Source organism: Diadema setosum, chromosome 17, assembly GCF_964275005.1.
Source record: "Diadema setosum chromosome 17, eeDiaSeto1, whole genome shotgun sequence".
In the NCBI taxonomy this organism is placed as follows: domain Eukaryota; kingdom Metazoa; phylum Echinodermata; class Echinoidea; order Diadematoida; family Diadematidae; genus Diadema; species Diadema setosum.
This window is the reverse complement of record NC_092701.1, coordinates 29151635-29169374: the sequence shown is the minus strand read 5'-3', so window position 1 is coordinate 29169374 and position 17740 is coordinate 29151635. Positions and strand designations below refer to the sequence as shown.

The 17740-nt window shown below is 38.2% G+C and overlaps 1 protein-coding gene across 1 annotated transcript in view; it reads left to right on the top strand.

Moving 5' to 3' along the window:
• The window catches only part of LOC140240829 (ras-specific guanine nucleotide-releasing factor RalGPS2-like), an 87663-nt gene extending 70043 nt beyond the window's left edge, over positions 1-17620 (top strand). Inside the window, exons 7-22 of the mRNA XM_072320599.1 lie at positions 86-175; positions 1006-1098; positions 1797-1920; positions 2601-2683; positions 3426-3565; positions 4542-4603; positions 6751-6810; positions 8988-9096; positions 9402-9437; positions 10122-10228; positions 10772-10826; positions 11827-11900; positions 12722-12861; positions 15449-15551; positions 16338-16432; positions 17393-17620. Of these exons, the coding sequence (XP_072176700.1) occupies positions 86-175; positions 1006-1098; positions 1797-1920; positions 2601-2683; positions 3426-3565; positions 4542-4603; positions 6751-6810; positions 8988-9096; positions 9402-9437; positions 10122-10228; positions 10772-10826; positions 11827-11900; positions 12722-12861; positions 15449-15551; positions 16338-16432; positions 17393-17422 (1401 nt within the window). The 3' untranslated portion in view covers positions 17423-17620. The remainder of the gene's footprint in view (positions 1-85; positions 176-1005; positions 1099-1796; positions 1921-2600; positions 2684-3425; positions 3566-4541; positions 4604-6750; positions 6811-8987; positions 9097-9401; positions 9438-10121; positions 10229-10771; positions 10827-11826; positions 11901-12721; positions 12862-15448; positions 15552-16337; positions 16433-17392) is intronic.
• The last annotated feature ends 120 nt before the right edge of the window (positions 17621-17740 follow it).

The window sequence follows — 17740 nt, the reverse complement described above, 5'->3', positions numbered from 1 at the left end:
TACTGCTTGATGGAAATCCTAATGCTGCTTGAGCTGATGATTCCACCACCAAGGCTATTTAAACCTCAATGTTCTTTTTCTGCAGGTCAGCTTCTGGGTGGTACATGAGGTCCTCATCACACAGATGGCAAAGGCCAGGGCAGAGGTCATAGGTCACTTCATCAAAATAGCCAAAGTAATAATTCATTTTATTTCTCAGTGCATTCGAACATCTATTCATGTTTGTAGCCCGCATGGTCTGTAGTGACCCAGTCATCTTTGTCTGTTTCATTTTTTCCATTTCTTATAGCTGGTATGTGTTTTGCATACATTTGCTCTTGCTAGGTCAGGCAAGCCCAAAAGCAAATATTTGGCAAGCTTGTGTTGTTTTTATGAAGGACTTTTAAGTGGCAGAACAAAATATCTTTAGTTTGAATGATACGGTCATGTACATTATGCTGATGCTTAGCCGAGGCAAATATCATGAATTCACCTGTCTTTTTGTCCTTTTGTCCATTTTCCTTTTAAGAAGAAACTTGATTCCAAGTAACCTAAAACTAAAAGTTGTCCTAAAGTAGTCGTGCCAAGGCCATTTACACGTAGTTGGTCCTGAGAGGAAGTGATGACTGATTTGTTCTGGGTCATGTACGTGTGAAAGAAAGTGTGTCATATCTGGAATACCACAATGTTGTAGCAGATACAGGACTATACTCTCCATGTGGCCTTTTAAGAAAACATCTTTTATTATGCTTACCGTGATCAAATTTGACAGAGTGATTGACTGGCTAAATGAATGCATTTGACTTTAGATGATATAAGAACCATGTCAAATTGAATTAATTGACTATATTAGAGAAACTTGAAACTAATCGCCGTATGTTCCTTGTTGTCTTGTGTGATATTTTGTGAGTTCTTTTTATTTGATTTCTTGGTTTGAAGAATATGTCATTTTAGTAACATTCATGTGACTGTTACAAAGGCTTTGAATAAGGTGTTTAATTTTTTTCCTTTTTTTTTCCCCCCCAGAAATTATTTGACATCAACAACTTCCACGCAGTCATGGCAATCATCTCGGCATTACACAGTGCGCCTATTTTCAGGTTGACAAAAACATGGAACGTAAGTATGAGGAGCATACCTACACACTTATAAACTCTCATAATGTTGGCTAATTTCTTCTTGAAGTTTAATGTTACACTGTTAAACTTCTTGTAGATCATGTTTTTGTGAATTATTTAAAAACTGTTTTCTCTGCTGAGATGCGGTCAACAAAGTTTGACTTTGAATGTATCAACAACAAAAAATCCCCTCCTCTTTCTGGTCTTATTTTTCAAATGACTGTTTGAAAAAGTCACACTTTTTGGAGCAAATATCCCATATGTGACCTATGATTATTTAACACTGAAAATAGTTGCTACAGTGATCATGTTTTTCAACCACATTTGTGTGTTTAAAACAGAGACAGACTGACAGACAGACCGACAGACAGACAGAGAGAGAAAATATGAATTCAGAGGAGAGGTTTATGTGCTGGAATCAGAGCGTACACATTTTGATCAAGATTAATCTACGCCCTAGCCACAAACTTGTGTGAAATTTCACATCATCTTGTGTAGAGAATTCTTCTTTTCTGTAGACACCCTTGACAGTTGTGATGTAATTTAGTTCCTAAAACACACCCACACAAAAAGAGGCTGCCCTGCTTCATGGTGACGATTAAGCAAGGTAGTTCCAAGGGAGGGCTGTAATGAGATATCTGTTTAAACAGGCAAAAGATTTGATGAAATGTATTGGATATTGTTGTGACTTCCATGCAGCTGGTGCACAAGAAGGAGAAGGCGACGTGTGAGAAGCTGTCTGATCTGATGTCAGAGGACGACAACAGGCAGAGACTGAGGGATCACATGGATGCGGTCCGGTTGCCATGCCTACCGTATCTAGGTGAGTCTGGCAGCATCCAGCATAGGGATGGGAATTGACAGAGAGACTTGTATAAGGGGTGGAGGGCAGTGGGGGAGTAGGAGAGAGGGCTTTGTCTTTTCTGCTGTGGTGCATAATGGTTTGTAGGTTTGATTTCTAGACCCTCAATCAGGTCATGGGTTTGAACCCCATTGCAGCCCACCACTAATTTCCCTTTTTGGTAAAATAGTTACCCAAATTGCTGCTATGTCGAGATGTTTATATATATCTAACAGAGCAACATGAGAGGCAACTTAAGAAATGCTAAGTCAGCAGTTGAAATTCTGTCTTAGCAACAGGAAAGTAATATGTACTTAAGCTCCCAGAGATCTCGTCACATGATCTCTAGAAATGGGTACATGTATATCGTGGTTTTTGTTATTTGTATATAGATTTTTTTTTTGTGTGTGTGTACATGGTATTAGTTGTTATTAGAACTCTTATTGTAACTTTCACTATCATCATTCTCTTCATAATCAACATCAACACCATACACAATGCTGAAATGTTGTACTTTGTACAGTACTGTAATCATAATGAACAATAAGAGAAAAAACTTTCACTTAGAATCACTGTAGTTGTCATCGTGAGAGCTGTACTGGTTTGAAAAATATTTTTACACATTCATTCATTTTTATTTTGTCTGACATTTTCTATTCCAGGCATGTACCTCCAAGATCTGGTCTACATAGACGTTGCTCATCCCAGCACTGGGGGGATGGACAGCGACAGCAGATCCACCAAAGTGAGTATTCAAGGGCGAGATTCCCCCCCCCCCCTTTTATCTATTTTTTTTTTTTTTTGGGGGGGGGGGAGGGGGGTGAGGGTGGACTTTTTTTCTTCAAGATTTACTATAATTCATCCTTAGAACATAGACGGAGATCAAAGTGCATACTAGTTGCCTTCACAGTTCTGTGGACTGGATAGGAAGAGTTGCAGTTTCCCATTGCTGTTTGAAATACTTTTGTGTGTGAGAGTGTCGATTTTGATGGCTGATATCCACAATAATGAAGGAAATAGTTTAAAAATGCACTATCAAAGTTTGCCTTCTTTCAATAGTTTGTCAGGTTGTATTTTATAGTGTCTAGCATTCTACAAAGTTTGTGCTCAGAAGATGATACAAAGACAGGTGCATTCACTCTCACGAGGGTCGTCCTGGCATACATAGGTCTAGCACTCTTCTTGCCCATCGGTAGATCATTTTGTTATGCAGCAAACTGATTCACATTGTACGAGTCATGATGACTATATGACTCAATGTGCTGAAATGGTGACAAGTGTATTCAGCTGTAGTGTATGTTTCTACTTTGCCTGTATGGGGGGGGGGGGGGGGGTAGGGAAGGGTCATTGCACTTTACAAGGGTATCGTATGTTGAACTTCTCGCACCTGAATGCAATGAATGTAGAGTACCATACAGGAAGGAAGCCACCTGTAACAATAAACATTGACCAGATAATACATGAAACTTGACTTCTTCTCCGAACAGATGAACAACATCTTGAGGGTGATCGCCGAGCTCCAGCAGTCACAATATGACTACGAGTGCTTGCCGTACGTCCAGAAATACCTCCACTCTGTGCGCTACATTGAGGAGCTGCAGAAGTTTGTCGAAGAAGACAACTACAAGTAAGCCAAGCCACTGGAATGCCTTTGATCGATTCCTGCTGAATGCACTCGATGATGATGGTATTCTGTGATGAGAGCAAACCTTAGAAGTTGTTCTCTGTAGAGATTCCGGAAATCTCTCCTTATATTAAACAGTTTTGTGTTTATTTGTCTGTTTTCTTCCGTGCACCATTTGCATTAGAGAGGGTGTGCTTGTTTTTGTTTTCAGTTATGTTCCACTTTAGCATGAAGTGTAGCTTATTCAAAACAATCTAGTGTCGAACTTACCTCCAAATGCTTGCTGATCTAGACTTTAAAACAACAACAGCAACTGGAGAATGAGCTGAATACAGCAAAGATTACTTGCTAGATAAATCAATATTTGACTACTCATTTCACAGGACATGTATTATATTATTATTTTTTTAGAAGAGTAGTTATATGAATTAGCAAAATATCTGTCATGCTATATTGTCTGTAATGTATCTAAAGGATTGCAAATTTAACATTTTAGGATTAATTGCCACGTACAGATTGTCAATTCATGAATTGATACTATCATCTGTTTAACTTGTCATTGTACTCTTGTTACATTTTGTGTTGATTCATGTTTTTGGGTTACGGTATAGCTTGATTGCGTCATAAGCATTAGTAATTGGAATGTGCTATTTTTTTTTTCTTTCTTAGAAGCCACTATCATTATCACTTGCATTATTATTGTTATCACCATCATCATCATCATCACCATCATCATCACCACCATCATCATCATCATTACCACTTTATCATCAACTTTGGTTTTAGTCCTTATTTGTTTAAATGTCATAAGCATACTTTCTAATCTTTTTTTTTTTTTTTTGGCTTTCCAATAGTTTGGTTGTTACCAGGTTATTGTTGTGGGTGTTTTTTTTTTGTTTTTTATAAATAAAAATGAGTTTGTGAATGAATTTATAACTAAACTGTTTTTTTACCCTTCCTTCACTCCTTTCCTGCACAGAATTTCATTACAACTGGAACCAACAGTGCAATCCAAGTCCAAAGATGACCTTGACCAAACAGGTAATTCGGTATAACTGATCTGTTTCTATTGGTGTTTTTTTTCCCTGTTGCATTTGATATGCATGAAATATTGTCGAGCAAATTGATTTTAAGATGTGTTTGTGTTCGGAAGAGCGTCAGAATTTGCACTGTGCAGTATGCAAGGTGAATGCCTGATAAAACTCTGTATTGTTTTGAGCAGCACCTCTTGCTGTGATTAAGTGTCCCCCCTTTACGTATTGTGCACATTTTAAGTTCTGTTTTGTATGTACATTTTGAATGTGCACTTTTGTTTATGTATGCTATTCACTCAGAGGCTGTAATCTGTTGTTTTTATTTGTATGATACTCCAACAAGTGCACGGAAAATATATGTGTTTGTGTTTGCACCTTATTAGATGTGTGAGTGCTTTGAAAGATTAAAATGATATGTTGAGGCTTTTGCAGTATACCCTCACGCACCCAAATTTATAAGTGTAAATGCACAGTTGTAGTTTAGACCTTACTGCTATATTAGTTCAGTCATCAAGCAAAGAAATTGTGTTTGTCCACTCCAAGTCATTATGTTGTCATGTAGCATTACTATCGGGTTTAAGATTGATTCCAATATAAATTGGTCACCTTAAGATCACAAATTTCATGTTGCGCCCTCAGCTGCTATAACTGGAAAGTATGATTTGTAGACTATGCCTATGTATTATTGTCGTTATAAGTAAACTAGGTCAGAGTTCTTTTAATAGATACTGACTGTGTTCAGAGACACAAAGAATAATTCACACCCCACCCCAATAAGTTCCTGGTTGTCATTGTGGGTTTTTTTTTCAATACTGCAAAAGAAAATATTACTTTTTACATCTCTTTTGATAGGAGTTGGGGTATATCAAACAGGCACAGATAGTTTCACCCTATTTGTTACAAAGGAAATAGGGAAACAGGGAGGAGGATGATCTGATTTAGAAGATAATTTGGTATATAGCAGTAGGTGCTGTATGACTCTGCCCATTTCAATGTTTTGACACTTTTGATCTCTGATATTTGATTTTGCTTGTTATGTTTGTGTTTTTCTTTGATTGAAATCAAGTAACTGGTATGTACAAAAAAAAAAAAAAGTGTTTATGAAATATTCTTTCTCCCACTGATTGAGGCTGCACCTTTTGAGATCCCCTTAATTCTCCTTTAATATACTAAAAGTGGTGTCTACCATTAATTGTTTTGAAAGTGGATCTTTCACTTGTCCGGTGTCACAGTTTGATCTTTATCCAAAGTCTGTAGTGATAACCACAGGCCTTGTGTTTTTCCTAAAATTATCTGGTGAACTTCTATTATGCATTGCTTGAAGATTTGTGCAACGTTGTGCAAATGTCCACACTTCAACAGGCTGGGGAAAGTTGATTAATCGCAATTTAATTTATCATAGTAAAATCAGTCAAGGCACTCTTTTCTACTCTCTTTCTTTTTCTTTCTTTCTTTCTTTCCTTCTCTCTCTCACACATACTCTCTATCCCCTATACAGGTAGGGAAGAAAAATGTCTATTAAAGGGAATTTCATGTGAGCCTATCAATTATTGCACATTAATATTTATATATAGATATACATTTTATCTTTTGAATAATGTCACATATGGTAGCTATAAATTTACACCTTATCAACAGTCAAAGTGCAGTTGTGAAAACATGCTGTTGTAATTGGTTTACCTGGAAGTTCTGAGCGTGCTTAGACTAAATTTTAAGGGGCTCCGATTGAAGGTTTCTGCACTTCCTCAGAGTTTTACTGGCTGAGAGCAAATTTTTCAGTGAAAATCGCTGACAAAACACTCGACGAAATACCCCCCAGGTGATATGATACAATACTTGTAGGTCCATTTGATGTTTCATTAATACTTTACAGTTTAGTCTATGTATCTGATCGCAGAACGCATTGCTTTTGTCCTAGGATGTAATTCTGAATGTACACTTAGAGAGCACTTCAGTCACAAACTGCCTCTTTCCTATGGAATAGTCATGTACTTTTCTCTATGTCTCATTGAGCATGTGAGTGAGTTTTCTGAGTTCGGTATGTGGTCTTGCTCGCTGCAGTCTGTGATGTCTAATGAGTAACACACTTTCCGTTCGGTACACGTGAAACACCCCTCGTTTGATTTCTTTCTGCTCCCATCTCTCGCTCGCTAGAAGTCCAGACGGTTTCCCTTTTTTGCACTCCTCCCGTGCTCAATCTCTCTAACCTGACAGGTAGGTAGTGACCAATGACCCTTCGCTCATCTGCCTCTGCTCCATCTCCCCTTGACCATGTGGTGGACATTCTTACTTTTGACCAGATTTGACCAGCTAGACAAAATACCTGTAGTCACGCCACTTTCAAGTGTGGTAGTCAGACTCAAGTGCATTTGTATAAAATCACATTAGATTTTTTTTTTTTTCAAACTGCTGTCAATATTGCATGTTCCTATTTGAAAAACAAACAAACAAAAGCAAGCAAAAATTGTGTCTAATGTGCCAGTTACAGGTCAATTCCAGGGGAAAAGTAAATCATGGTGCTAACCTAACATGTGTGATTGGTATATTCATCTTCCATATTACCATTTTTCACAGGGATTCAGTCACATGGTTTGTCAAACATGCAATAGTTTGCAATTTGGAGATATTTTGCATATTATGTGAAATCTACCATGTGTACCTGTGTGTGTGTTTGTCATCTCACTCTAAATCTTATCTGAATATTGTGTTCTTTCTTCTTCTTTTTTTGCTTGAATGCATTGTATGCAATGCATGATTTTGCTTATGTGCTCTTTTTCTTAAAACCTAGGTTGATACAATATATCCCACACATGATAATGCATGCACGTGAATAAGCCAGTTCATGTCTCGTGTGTGTGTGTTTGTTTTCATTTAGTTTCAGCTTAATTCAACCACATTAGATCTTGTACAATCGTATGATTGAATAGTCCTGCACAGAAATATTCTCTGTCAATCCCCAAGATTACAAGAGTATGTATTCTGAGACAATATCGCACAGTTTACTTTGCAATTGTGCCGTATGATTCCCTGGACAAAACCTGTGTGAGTTCATCTGACATTAGCACCCAGTCTCATTTACATCTGTACTTACAATGGCCATGTGTCACTGCTTGCTAATCTCTCTCGGTGTGCAATATCATCCCCCCTCTTGTTCACCCAGGCCAGAATCTCATACGATACGCTGACTCACAGGCATCGTCATACTCTTGGCATAGATAAAGTTGACGAGAATAAACCAGTATGATGGGAGGTGGGACGGGGGCGGGGCATACTTGGCTTAGTTTATATACTGAGAGCTCAACCTGGGGCATAAACATTCACTGCGGAGTGACCCCTTTAATCCCCTCTATGGCTTTGATGTTTAATACCAAATTGAAAAGTTGAAAATTACATTCAGTGTGTGTACAATAAAAAAAACCAAGACATCACCATTGGATCTTGTGCTCCGGCTTAGAAAGAGTGTGACCACATACAATGAAGCACCTCTACTATGCCTTGTCTTTATCATGTGTGTGTTGAGGGTTGATGACTGATTTGCATACATCTAAGCACAGGACTCCTATCATCATGCTATGACATTGGAGGGATCATCATTTTCATTAAAAAAAAAAAAAAAAAAATCATGTCATTGGGTGTATGTTTTGTTTTGGTTTTTTCCTTTTTGTTTTCATATCTTTCAGGGTTTTTTGGTGCGTCCAAATCTATTCTGGTCCCAGTCACTTATCGGTTCCATTCAGTGATGAAAATTAATTTTACTAATTTGTCAGTTCCTAGTCAACTCATATCATATTCATTTGCCACAATAGCTTTACACAAGTGTGAACATTCACTCTACTCAACCTGCTCCAAGATATAATTGGTAACTCTTACATGTGCAATGATTTTTTTTTTCTCATTTGATTAAAGACACATCATTGTAAATGTTTATGGCAATTAGACTTGTTCTTATTGTCTTTAAAGTAGACCAACCTCAAAGTTGACATGAAATTGAAATCCATGGAATATTGATAAATTACCTGTTTGTTTATGTTGAATATTTACATCCCTGTATTAATGCAATATCAAATTTTGCATTACTAGCTGAAGACTGGCAAAAACATATACCTTAAATATGTATAGAGAGTTTAATCTCATGATAAATCACTGTCAATTTTTTTTCCCCCACATAGACTGAACTGTACAACCCAAACATATAAACACACATCATCCAAGAATATATTGAATCCATATATCCTGGTTGTACTTGTACATCATGAGCTGTGGTACCCACAAAGTTTACAGACATTGTTACATTTACTTTGGGGAATTGTATATGCTTTCATGAAACATCAAAGCATTTCATAGATCATCTCGGTTTAATCAGTTGCTCATTGTTTGTGTCATGTTTACAGACAGCGGAGGAGGGAAGACGAGCTCGATAGGGAAGTCCAACCCGTCAACGCCTGTCATCTCGGCCAAGTTTGTACCTGGCCACCGGAAAACGAAAAGTTTAGGGGCAAAGTGAGTAGAATTGAACCATCAGTCAATCACTGAAATACATTTGAGATACATTGCATGTAGTGGTAACAGATGATTCTCGTGTGACAAGATTTGATTTGCAATTGTTCTTGCAGGATAACAGTTTTATTTGTGTCTGATATTAGCATAATTGTCTATCCTTGCCATGTTCTTGTCTATGATGTACATGACCTGTATGTAAAAATGTAGTCTATGTATACCTTTTGTGTCAGCATCTGCTTCAGTGCAATTATAGGCATCAATAACATGACTTCATCTGTTGTTGCTTTTTTCCTCCATTTCTGCAGTGTTCCCAACCATCTTGGTCCTGCTGAGCCTTTAAGGTAAATATCCTTCCGTTAATTTTATGTATTATTTTGTATATGCAATGATTATATGAAATGTGGCTTTTTAACGGAAAGTAAATTGAAATCAAATCATATCAAATCAAACCGCGTGCATTGCAAGAATTGCGAAAGTATCTATAAAAGGGAGACTGACAGGAAGTTTGGAGCAAGGAAAAGGGAGCATCATTAAAGGGCTGTCTGCTCTCTTGTTTTCTTGTGTGTTTTTCTTGACAAACGCAATGCTACAGAAAATATGACATTTGTATCACAAGATGAGTAGTTTTCTAATCAACAGATACGTGCTTCAATTGTGCCTTACTGTCAGAGTCACTAGAAAGTATGAGTCTTCTTCACAATTTACTTTTGTATGACTTTTGTTGGTTTTATTTCTCAAAATTTATACACTTTTTTAATATTGTGGTGTGTGTTCCAGATGTAATGACTGCAAGAGATGAAATAGTGTATAAGTCAAAGTTTGAACTCATGTGTCCTCTTGAACTTTACCATATATTTTGCTTTGCTTTGTTAGCACTCAGCTTATGACAGGAACTCCATTTTTAGATTGAAAATAGTTGAATGCACATAGTCAGATAACTGCTGGGTCCATTCTTGTGTGTTGCTGTAGGTGCACACTTGGCAGGCGGTTTAATATTTTGTTTTTGTTTCTGTTCACATTTGAAGCTTCCCAAACACAAACTTTGGCAACGGTCCAAGGCACTTACTGGACGACAGCCTGTTGGAGGAGACAACTAGCTCAGTACGACCGTCCGTGTCCAGTTCAATAGAAGGTATGGTCAGTAAACAAATATATTGTGCATTGAGAGACTCTAGCTGAAATTATGGATTCCGAGGTGACAATAATGGCACTAATGTCTTAGGGGCATAGCTGTGAAGAAAAATAAATTTCTGTTACCGAGGAATTCATAATCTAACTTGTGGCTGGAAACAGTGCATGACGTATTATCCCCTAAATGTTTTGGGTCTATTAGAGGTCTTATTTGATTGTGTGTTGTCACAGACTGAAACATGAAAGAAAAATTGTTTGATATTGGCAAAAGAAAACTCTGTATCTATATGGACATATCTTTCATTAGTGAAAGAATCACACATGCTAATCCTGTGTCTTGCATAAACAAAAAAAAAAGAAATTGTGTCAAGTTTAATTTTCCTCTTTTCAAGAATTTACTATTCTCAACGTTTTCATACACTTAAAACAGAATTCTACGGGTTTCTGTTGAATAAAGATGCATCATCACGTGACTATGCCCTGGATTAAATAAAGCGTCATGACCTTTTCATGGTGTTCCTTTTTTTTTTCTTCTTTTCCACAGGAAGCAGCGAAGGGTCAGAGTTCAGTGATGACCAGGACATGTGGCTAAACAATGGGTATGATACAACTGCTCATGTGTGTAATGTCTAATATCATGTCTGATATTGATAGTGCTGTCAAGTGTTTTATGTGGTGTCAGCTGTAGGATTTATGTTAGAAAAGAAGCAAGTTTTGAATGAATCAACCTGATGCTTATCAGGGTTCAGAAGTCTTAACATTGTCTTATTGTAACTTAAAGAGATGGTACAGTTTTGGTTGAGATGGGGCTTCAGGTTTCCAATGTGTTTTGATGAGGATTTTTGGAGATAGTGAGAAACCTCCTATGAAATATAAAAGAGCATGTGATTCTATTTAAAGAGGAACTCAAAGTTTATTTGATTGAAACTGGTTATGAAATGGCTGAGATATCCAAAACAGAGTGGTCCTAATAAAAGGTGGGACCCACTTTTTATTGAGATCACTTTGCTTTACTTTGTTTTTGGATATCTCAGCCATTCTAAAACCAATTTTCATCAAATAAATTTTGAATTCCTCCTAGAATTGTATGCTCTTTAACATTTCATAAAGTGGTTCCTAAGTATCTCGCAAAAAGTTAAAAGCTGAATTCTCACCTCTACCAAAACTATACCATCCCTTTAATGGCACCTCACCATAGTCCATATGTGGCCATTGTTGGTTTATTTTTGCCTGATGATTATAGTTACAAGTCATTGAATCTCCTTCATCTGTGATTCATGCACAGTAGTCATCACGCTAATTTGTAAATGAAGAAGACAGTTACAGAACTGTGACTCACACTTTCACAAAGGTGTCATGTGAGTTCATATGGCCAGGCCAGAGACAATGGTGTATCTCTTTTTTTTTTTCTTTTTAACATTTCCACCATCGTTGCAGACACTGAATTAGGTGACAAAAATGTAAGCTAATCATGAATCAGAAATTTTGCTATGAGGATATAAAGCGGGATGAGATCATGAATACTGTAAAGCATAGAATGTTCGCAGGCATTTTAATTTCATGCTTTTCTTGCTGTTGTTCGGATTGATTTGCTGACAGGGGTGTGACAGAGAGCTGCGAAGACCTTGTCTCCAGTATCATCGACGTCCCACAGAACTCCTTTGTCCTCAGTGGTAAGCATTCATTGACTCTGATAAGCTTAGGCACCCACTGGATAGTTTTCTTGTTTATAATGGAGAGATCCCCTCTTCCGTTCTTGCACAATATTGTAGAGGAAACTTTGGAATTGTTTGAGATTTCCACAAGAAGTAATTTCAGTGAATGTGTAGACCTGCTGTGCCAAACACCTAAAGCACCCCGAAGAAAACTTGTAAGTTGTTTGTGATTTCCATGGTATGTGCAGTGTGTATGCTAAACTTTGCCAAACACTGCAAGCACTCTGAATAGATTGGCATTAAGTGACATCAAAATGTGGTATATATTTAGAACATTATGATAATTTTGTAGTCCTTGTGTTCTTAAATTGTACCTGTAGTAAAAGCTGCCAACAAGTTTGCTAAGGGAATCAGCAATGTAGTTTATTGATGAGTGCCCATCACAGGGTGTGACATGACCAGTAGGGTGGGGCATGTATCACATCATTTGCATCATAATATATCATACGACAATATCTGTCTTTGAACTTGTCCACGACTGATGTGAACTTCTGCTTGCTATGGGAGAGTAAGGCAATCAGCACAGAGTGCCCTCAAGAGGGTGCTATTCATATCTCATCTGCTCCTTCACAGGCCATCAATTTCTTTTTGCAAGAAGTTTGTGATCCCTAACTACAAAGTAAAGAATTCTGCTTGTTTCCTGCTATTTGTTTGCATTCTTCTTGCTGCTGCTGAATGGAGTGCACATGCATATTTCCATTTTTTTTTTGCAAACATTTAGAATAAGAGCATAATAATTCTTTCACACTGTTTTGCTTTTTTTTTTTTTTTCAATGCAGCATGTCTCAAGAGGAAGCCAATCAGGAAAGCGGGGAGGAAACTTTCCGTGACGTCATGGACGAGGTTCTGGGTGGGGCTGTGGAGCACGAACATGGTCCACTACGCTGCCAAATCCTTCAGCTCCATTGAGCGATCACATGTAAGCCTCCATCTATCCACAGAGCATTTTTTATGCCTCCGCAACGAAGTGGCCGGAGGCATTATGTTTTCAGGTCGTCCGTCCGTCCGTCCGTCCGTACGTACGTCCATCCGTCCCGTTTTGTTTTTGTCGATATCTCAAGAACCGTGTGGTGGTTTTACATCAAACTTGGTATGAGGGTATATCCCTGGGGGATAATACTTTGTGTGGATTTTAGGGTCACAGGGTCAAAGGTCAAAGGTCACAGGTTATTTTGTGGAAAAAACAAATTGAAATTTCATCTTTTTCTCCATATCTCGCAAATGGTTCAAGGTATCTTCATGGAACTTAGTATATATGCTTGTACCGATGGGCAGTGATTATCTAGGGAAGTTGGGGTCATGGGTTAAAGGCCAAGGTCAACTCCTCAAAAACATCACTACTTTCCTTATATTCATGCAATGCCTGAAGGTTGTTTTTTTTTATCTTGATGTATGCATGTATTACCCAATATATATTCTGTGGGAAGTTTCTTGCCAAAAGGTCAAAGGTCAAGTGAAAGTGCTGAATTATACTTTTTCCTCCATATCTCAAAAGTAACTCAAGATATCATCATGAAACTTACATATTCATGCATGTTCAACCTAACAGTGATTCTCTTTGGAACTGTGAGGTCAAAGGTCAAAGGCCAGGTTTAGATAATGCTATTGTCCCATTTAATACTGAAATTATACTTTTTCTCAATACCTTGAAAATTACTCAATGCATAAACTTATAAAAGGGTCAGAAGTCAAGTAAAAATCATCAGTTCCCCAAATACCTGCACTCTGACATTTTAATCATTCATCCAATTGAACCTAGTTCTAGGAAAGTGAACATTCAGCACATTTGTGGCAAACCTGTCATTTTAATATTTTGCCAATTGTGTGAAACTGTCATCACACATTGTCAAGACATTGTACTATAGACCTATTAGGAGAACCATGCATTATGGCGGAGGCATATCAGTCGCCGTAGCGATATATCTAGTTCTAGGTATTAGGTAGGATCTAGAACCAGATGATTAAAAAGCAAAACAAAACAAAATGAAAAACATAATCATACTGTCTATGCAATACACACATTTGCAAGCATTTTTTTGTGTGTGTGGTTTGGGGCTTGAAAGATAATTTCACAAGTGGTTGAATTCACAATCAAGAACCACATTTCACAGAATGAGAAGGAAATATCTTCCCTTTTTGAGAGAAAGAGTGAGCAATATTTCCCACCTTGAAGATGATATATAGAGCATTTGTTACAAGAGGCAATGTTTTCGTGAGATGAAAATTTAGCCACAATTGGTTGACTCACGAGGTTTTGCAAAAGTGAAAACATGGCAAAATGTACCATGTATGCAGTATAGAATTGGAAGGTTCAATCCAGTGTATACCTCTGGCCTGTACCAGGATGTCAACTGTGCATTGGGATTTTTCTTTTGAGTGCTCTGTACCCGAGACAAAGGCTTTTATTGTCCTGAGCCCCTGCTGGAATCACACCCCATCCTGACCACACAAGCGGTCATGTCTGAACCATGATCTTGAACCTCTGTCAACTCAAGCCATCTGGCATGTTCATCAAAAGAGTGTAATTGCAGACCAGCATCCCAGCTGTACAAAATGTTACAAAGTAGCTCAGAGAGGTTTAAGTGAATGTACTTGCCACTTTGATGAAATGGACTGGGATCAAAATCTCTGTGTGTGTATGAGGCTTTGTGCTACTTTGTTTAATCTATGACCAGTTGGGTCAAACTCTTTTGTTATATGAAATTCACAGGCATAATGTATTATGCTATTGACCCTCTGAGGGTTTTGCCTAGATTGACTCTTATTATGCAAACTTTGGGGTCTTTGGGTCTGACAATGGGAGCAAAGAGGTCTTTGTAATACAGTAGGGCAGTATTGTCCGGGCAGATGTCCAGTCTGGCTCTGAATGAAATCAACAAGAGGGGAACGAGTATCATGTGTACCAAGGGTAGTCAATTGACTGCCTGGTGTAGTAACTTGGTTGCTGTTAGTTCTTATCTTGATGTGTGGTTAACTCACTCAGAAGTCGTTGGAGTGAAAGGAGATTGTAAGACACCAACCTTCATTTGTTGGGGGTGCCATGCCACTCTAGATACTCAAATTGGGTTTGATAGGCATGGAGTAATATCAAACAAACTGAGTGGCAAAAGTTTTATGAACCCTTTGCATGCATTGAGTGCCAATAGGTACAGAAACTCCATGGTGCTTAACACACTGCCCAAAGTCTCTGGCATAGAATGGGTTAAGGTCAGGGATGAATTATGAATATAACAGGATTTTCAAGTTTTACATATTTTCATAAAATAATGATAGTGGTCACCACCATGTGATGTTTTCATTCTGGTGATCAAAAAATTATCCAATCATGTCTGCTGTCATGTTACAGATATGATTCAAAGTGCTGTAATACATTTACTAGAATACTCCCCCCCCCCCCTCTCATTTGAGCACAAATGAGCTCACTGTTTGTGAAACCCTCCCACCCTGATTCATTTCTGAGTGCTGGTTTGCCCTTTGACCCCTGTTGCTTTCTGTTCCCCCCACAGTTCAAGTCCAAGCCGTGCAAGATCCTGTCCGTCACCGACTGGCTGATCACCATGCCGGACACCAAGCACAACAATGTGTTTGTCCTCACGGATCCCAACACAGGTACGGTGCCCTGCGAGTGCAGGATCTGGCGCATACGGCATGACAATCGCACAGATGTGAACGCTCCAAAGCATAGGCAGACTGTAAATATTTTACCTCCCATGTGGTTTATAAAGTGATGTTGGGAGCAGTAACATCACAACTACTCTACAGTTTAGGAGCTTGTACTCCATCTTCCTATAAACACATTTTATCTCTAATCACATAATCTATGACAACATATTAATAATGCTGTGACTAAACCCATTTAAACATTAAAGGAAAAAAGCAAAAACAAAGACATAAACATAAACCACAACATAATTGGCAACATATTACCAAGAACCTAGTTATTAACATACATTGTTTCTGTCAGTCATACACAGAGCTAGTGCAACATTTTCAGGGGTAGCTTGGATAGAACATAAAATGGAGGTCCTGTGTGTGAGAGAGTCACAACTCATGCACGCAAAAGTTCCCGCTTCATTCATTCATCGCAAAGGGCAGGGTGTGTAACCCAGTGAAGTAGTCCCACCTCTCATCCAACTGGACCCCATGGAAGACCAGCTTAGTGTAGCTGAATATGGGCTATCCAGCCATCTTCTGAGACGGAAATGAACACACAAGCCCTGTCAAATAGTTCTATAAAAAGATATGAAAAGAAAGACTCTGATTATTTTCTACAACCGATAATGTGATACCATCAAGGTATTTTATTTGCTGTCATATCAGACTTGTGAAATTGATGCACAAGGTGATTTGATTGCATTTGACACTTTCTGCATCAATCTTTCTGCCATCCTACAGGTAACAGCTACAAGTACAAGGCACAGAACTACTCCGTGGCGTGTGCCTGGGTCAGACATCTAGACGAGGCCTCAAAGAAGAGGAAAGGCCAAAAGGTGAGATATTGCTGATGTCTGAGTCACAGATCTTGCAAGATCAATCCCGAATTCCATACATTGATCGGAAAGTCGTTAGCCCTTATTCAAAATCCATTCACCCATCATAGCGCTCATAGGAAAGTCGTTAGCCCTTATTCAAAATCCATCCATAGTCGTTAGCCCTTATTCAAAATTCATTCACCCATCATAGCTCTCTCAGTGATTCTTGTTTGAATCATAGATTTGTTCCATAGGTAGTGTTATTTAATCTTTTCTGTGCATTGAACGCCATGCAGTGCATAAAACCCAATAGCAATGTACATACTGTCCAAAGTCCCTGGCACGAAGAGGGTTCAATTAAATGATGTGCCAGCAGAGAAATATGTTATGTGACTTTTTCGATTTTTTTTGTTGTTGATACATTGTGCTGTCTGTAAATACTATGACTGCTAAATGACACGGGGTGCTGCATTTCTCAAAATGTTTTGATTTCTGTGCTTTGAGTTTCTGTCTTCTGGCATATTATTTTAAAAGTGTACATGAATGGGGCAAAGTACTCATGCAGAATGCTGAGGAATTTCTTTACATTTTTTCGTCACTCATTTTACAACTCTGACCAGTTTACCTGAAATCAATAGGTGTAGACAAGTCTTTCATCAATTTTTGGTGTGTTACAGGATAGATGCCTGTAGCACATATTAAACAAAGAATACTTATGCACTGGCCATGTGGATGTACAGTGAGTTTGATACAATTTTTATTTTGCAACAAAATTGAATTACGTGGCATAAACATAAAGCTGTCTTTCTTCTGATTCCATGAAATCGTTCTATTGGTTAGCAGTCACACTCTGTAATGGATGCACCACTGTAAAATGATTGCTTCTGGTAGGGATATTTTTTGAAATGTATGTGACATGTATGCTTTTGTTCAAAAAAAGATTAACTTTGAATTTCTCTTCTTTCTTTCTGTCCACAGGCCCCGTTAAATCTGATGAGCTTTGAGTGACCCATGGAAACGACAGCTCATCTTGTGACGTCAGAGACAATTATTAGATGAACGTAGTGTTGTTATAAAAAAAAACTACTATTGGTGCTTCCACACTTTTTGCCATGGTACTATCGATACTCGTAGCGTGGGGCAGCTTTGTGTTTGTGTGTGAGAGTTCCTAGTCCTACTTCTCTTGTTCCTAGGTCTCACCCATATGGATCCTCAAGATAGTTTCTCGTGCTCCGGGATATTTGCGTCCACGAGCCAAAATATCCCTCTCTGTTGATGGGGATGCCTGTCCCAGGGCGATATCTGATTTGACGTTATACCCTGGTG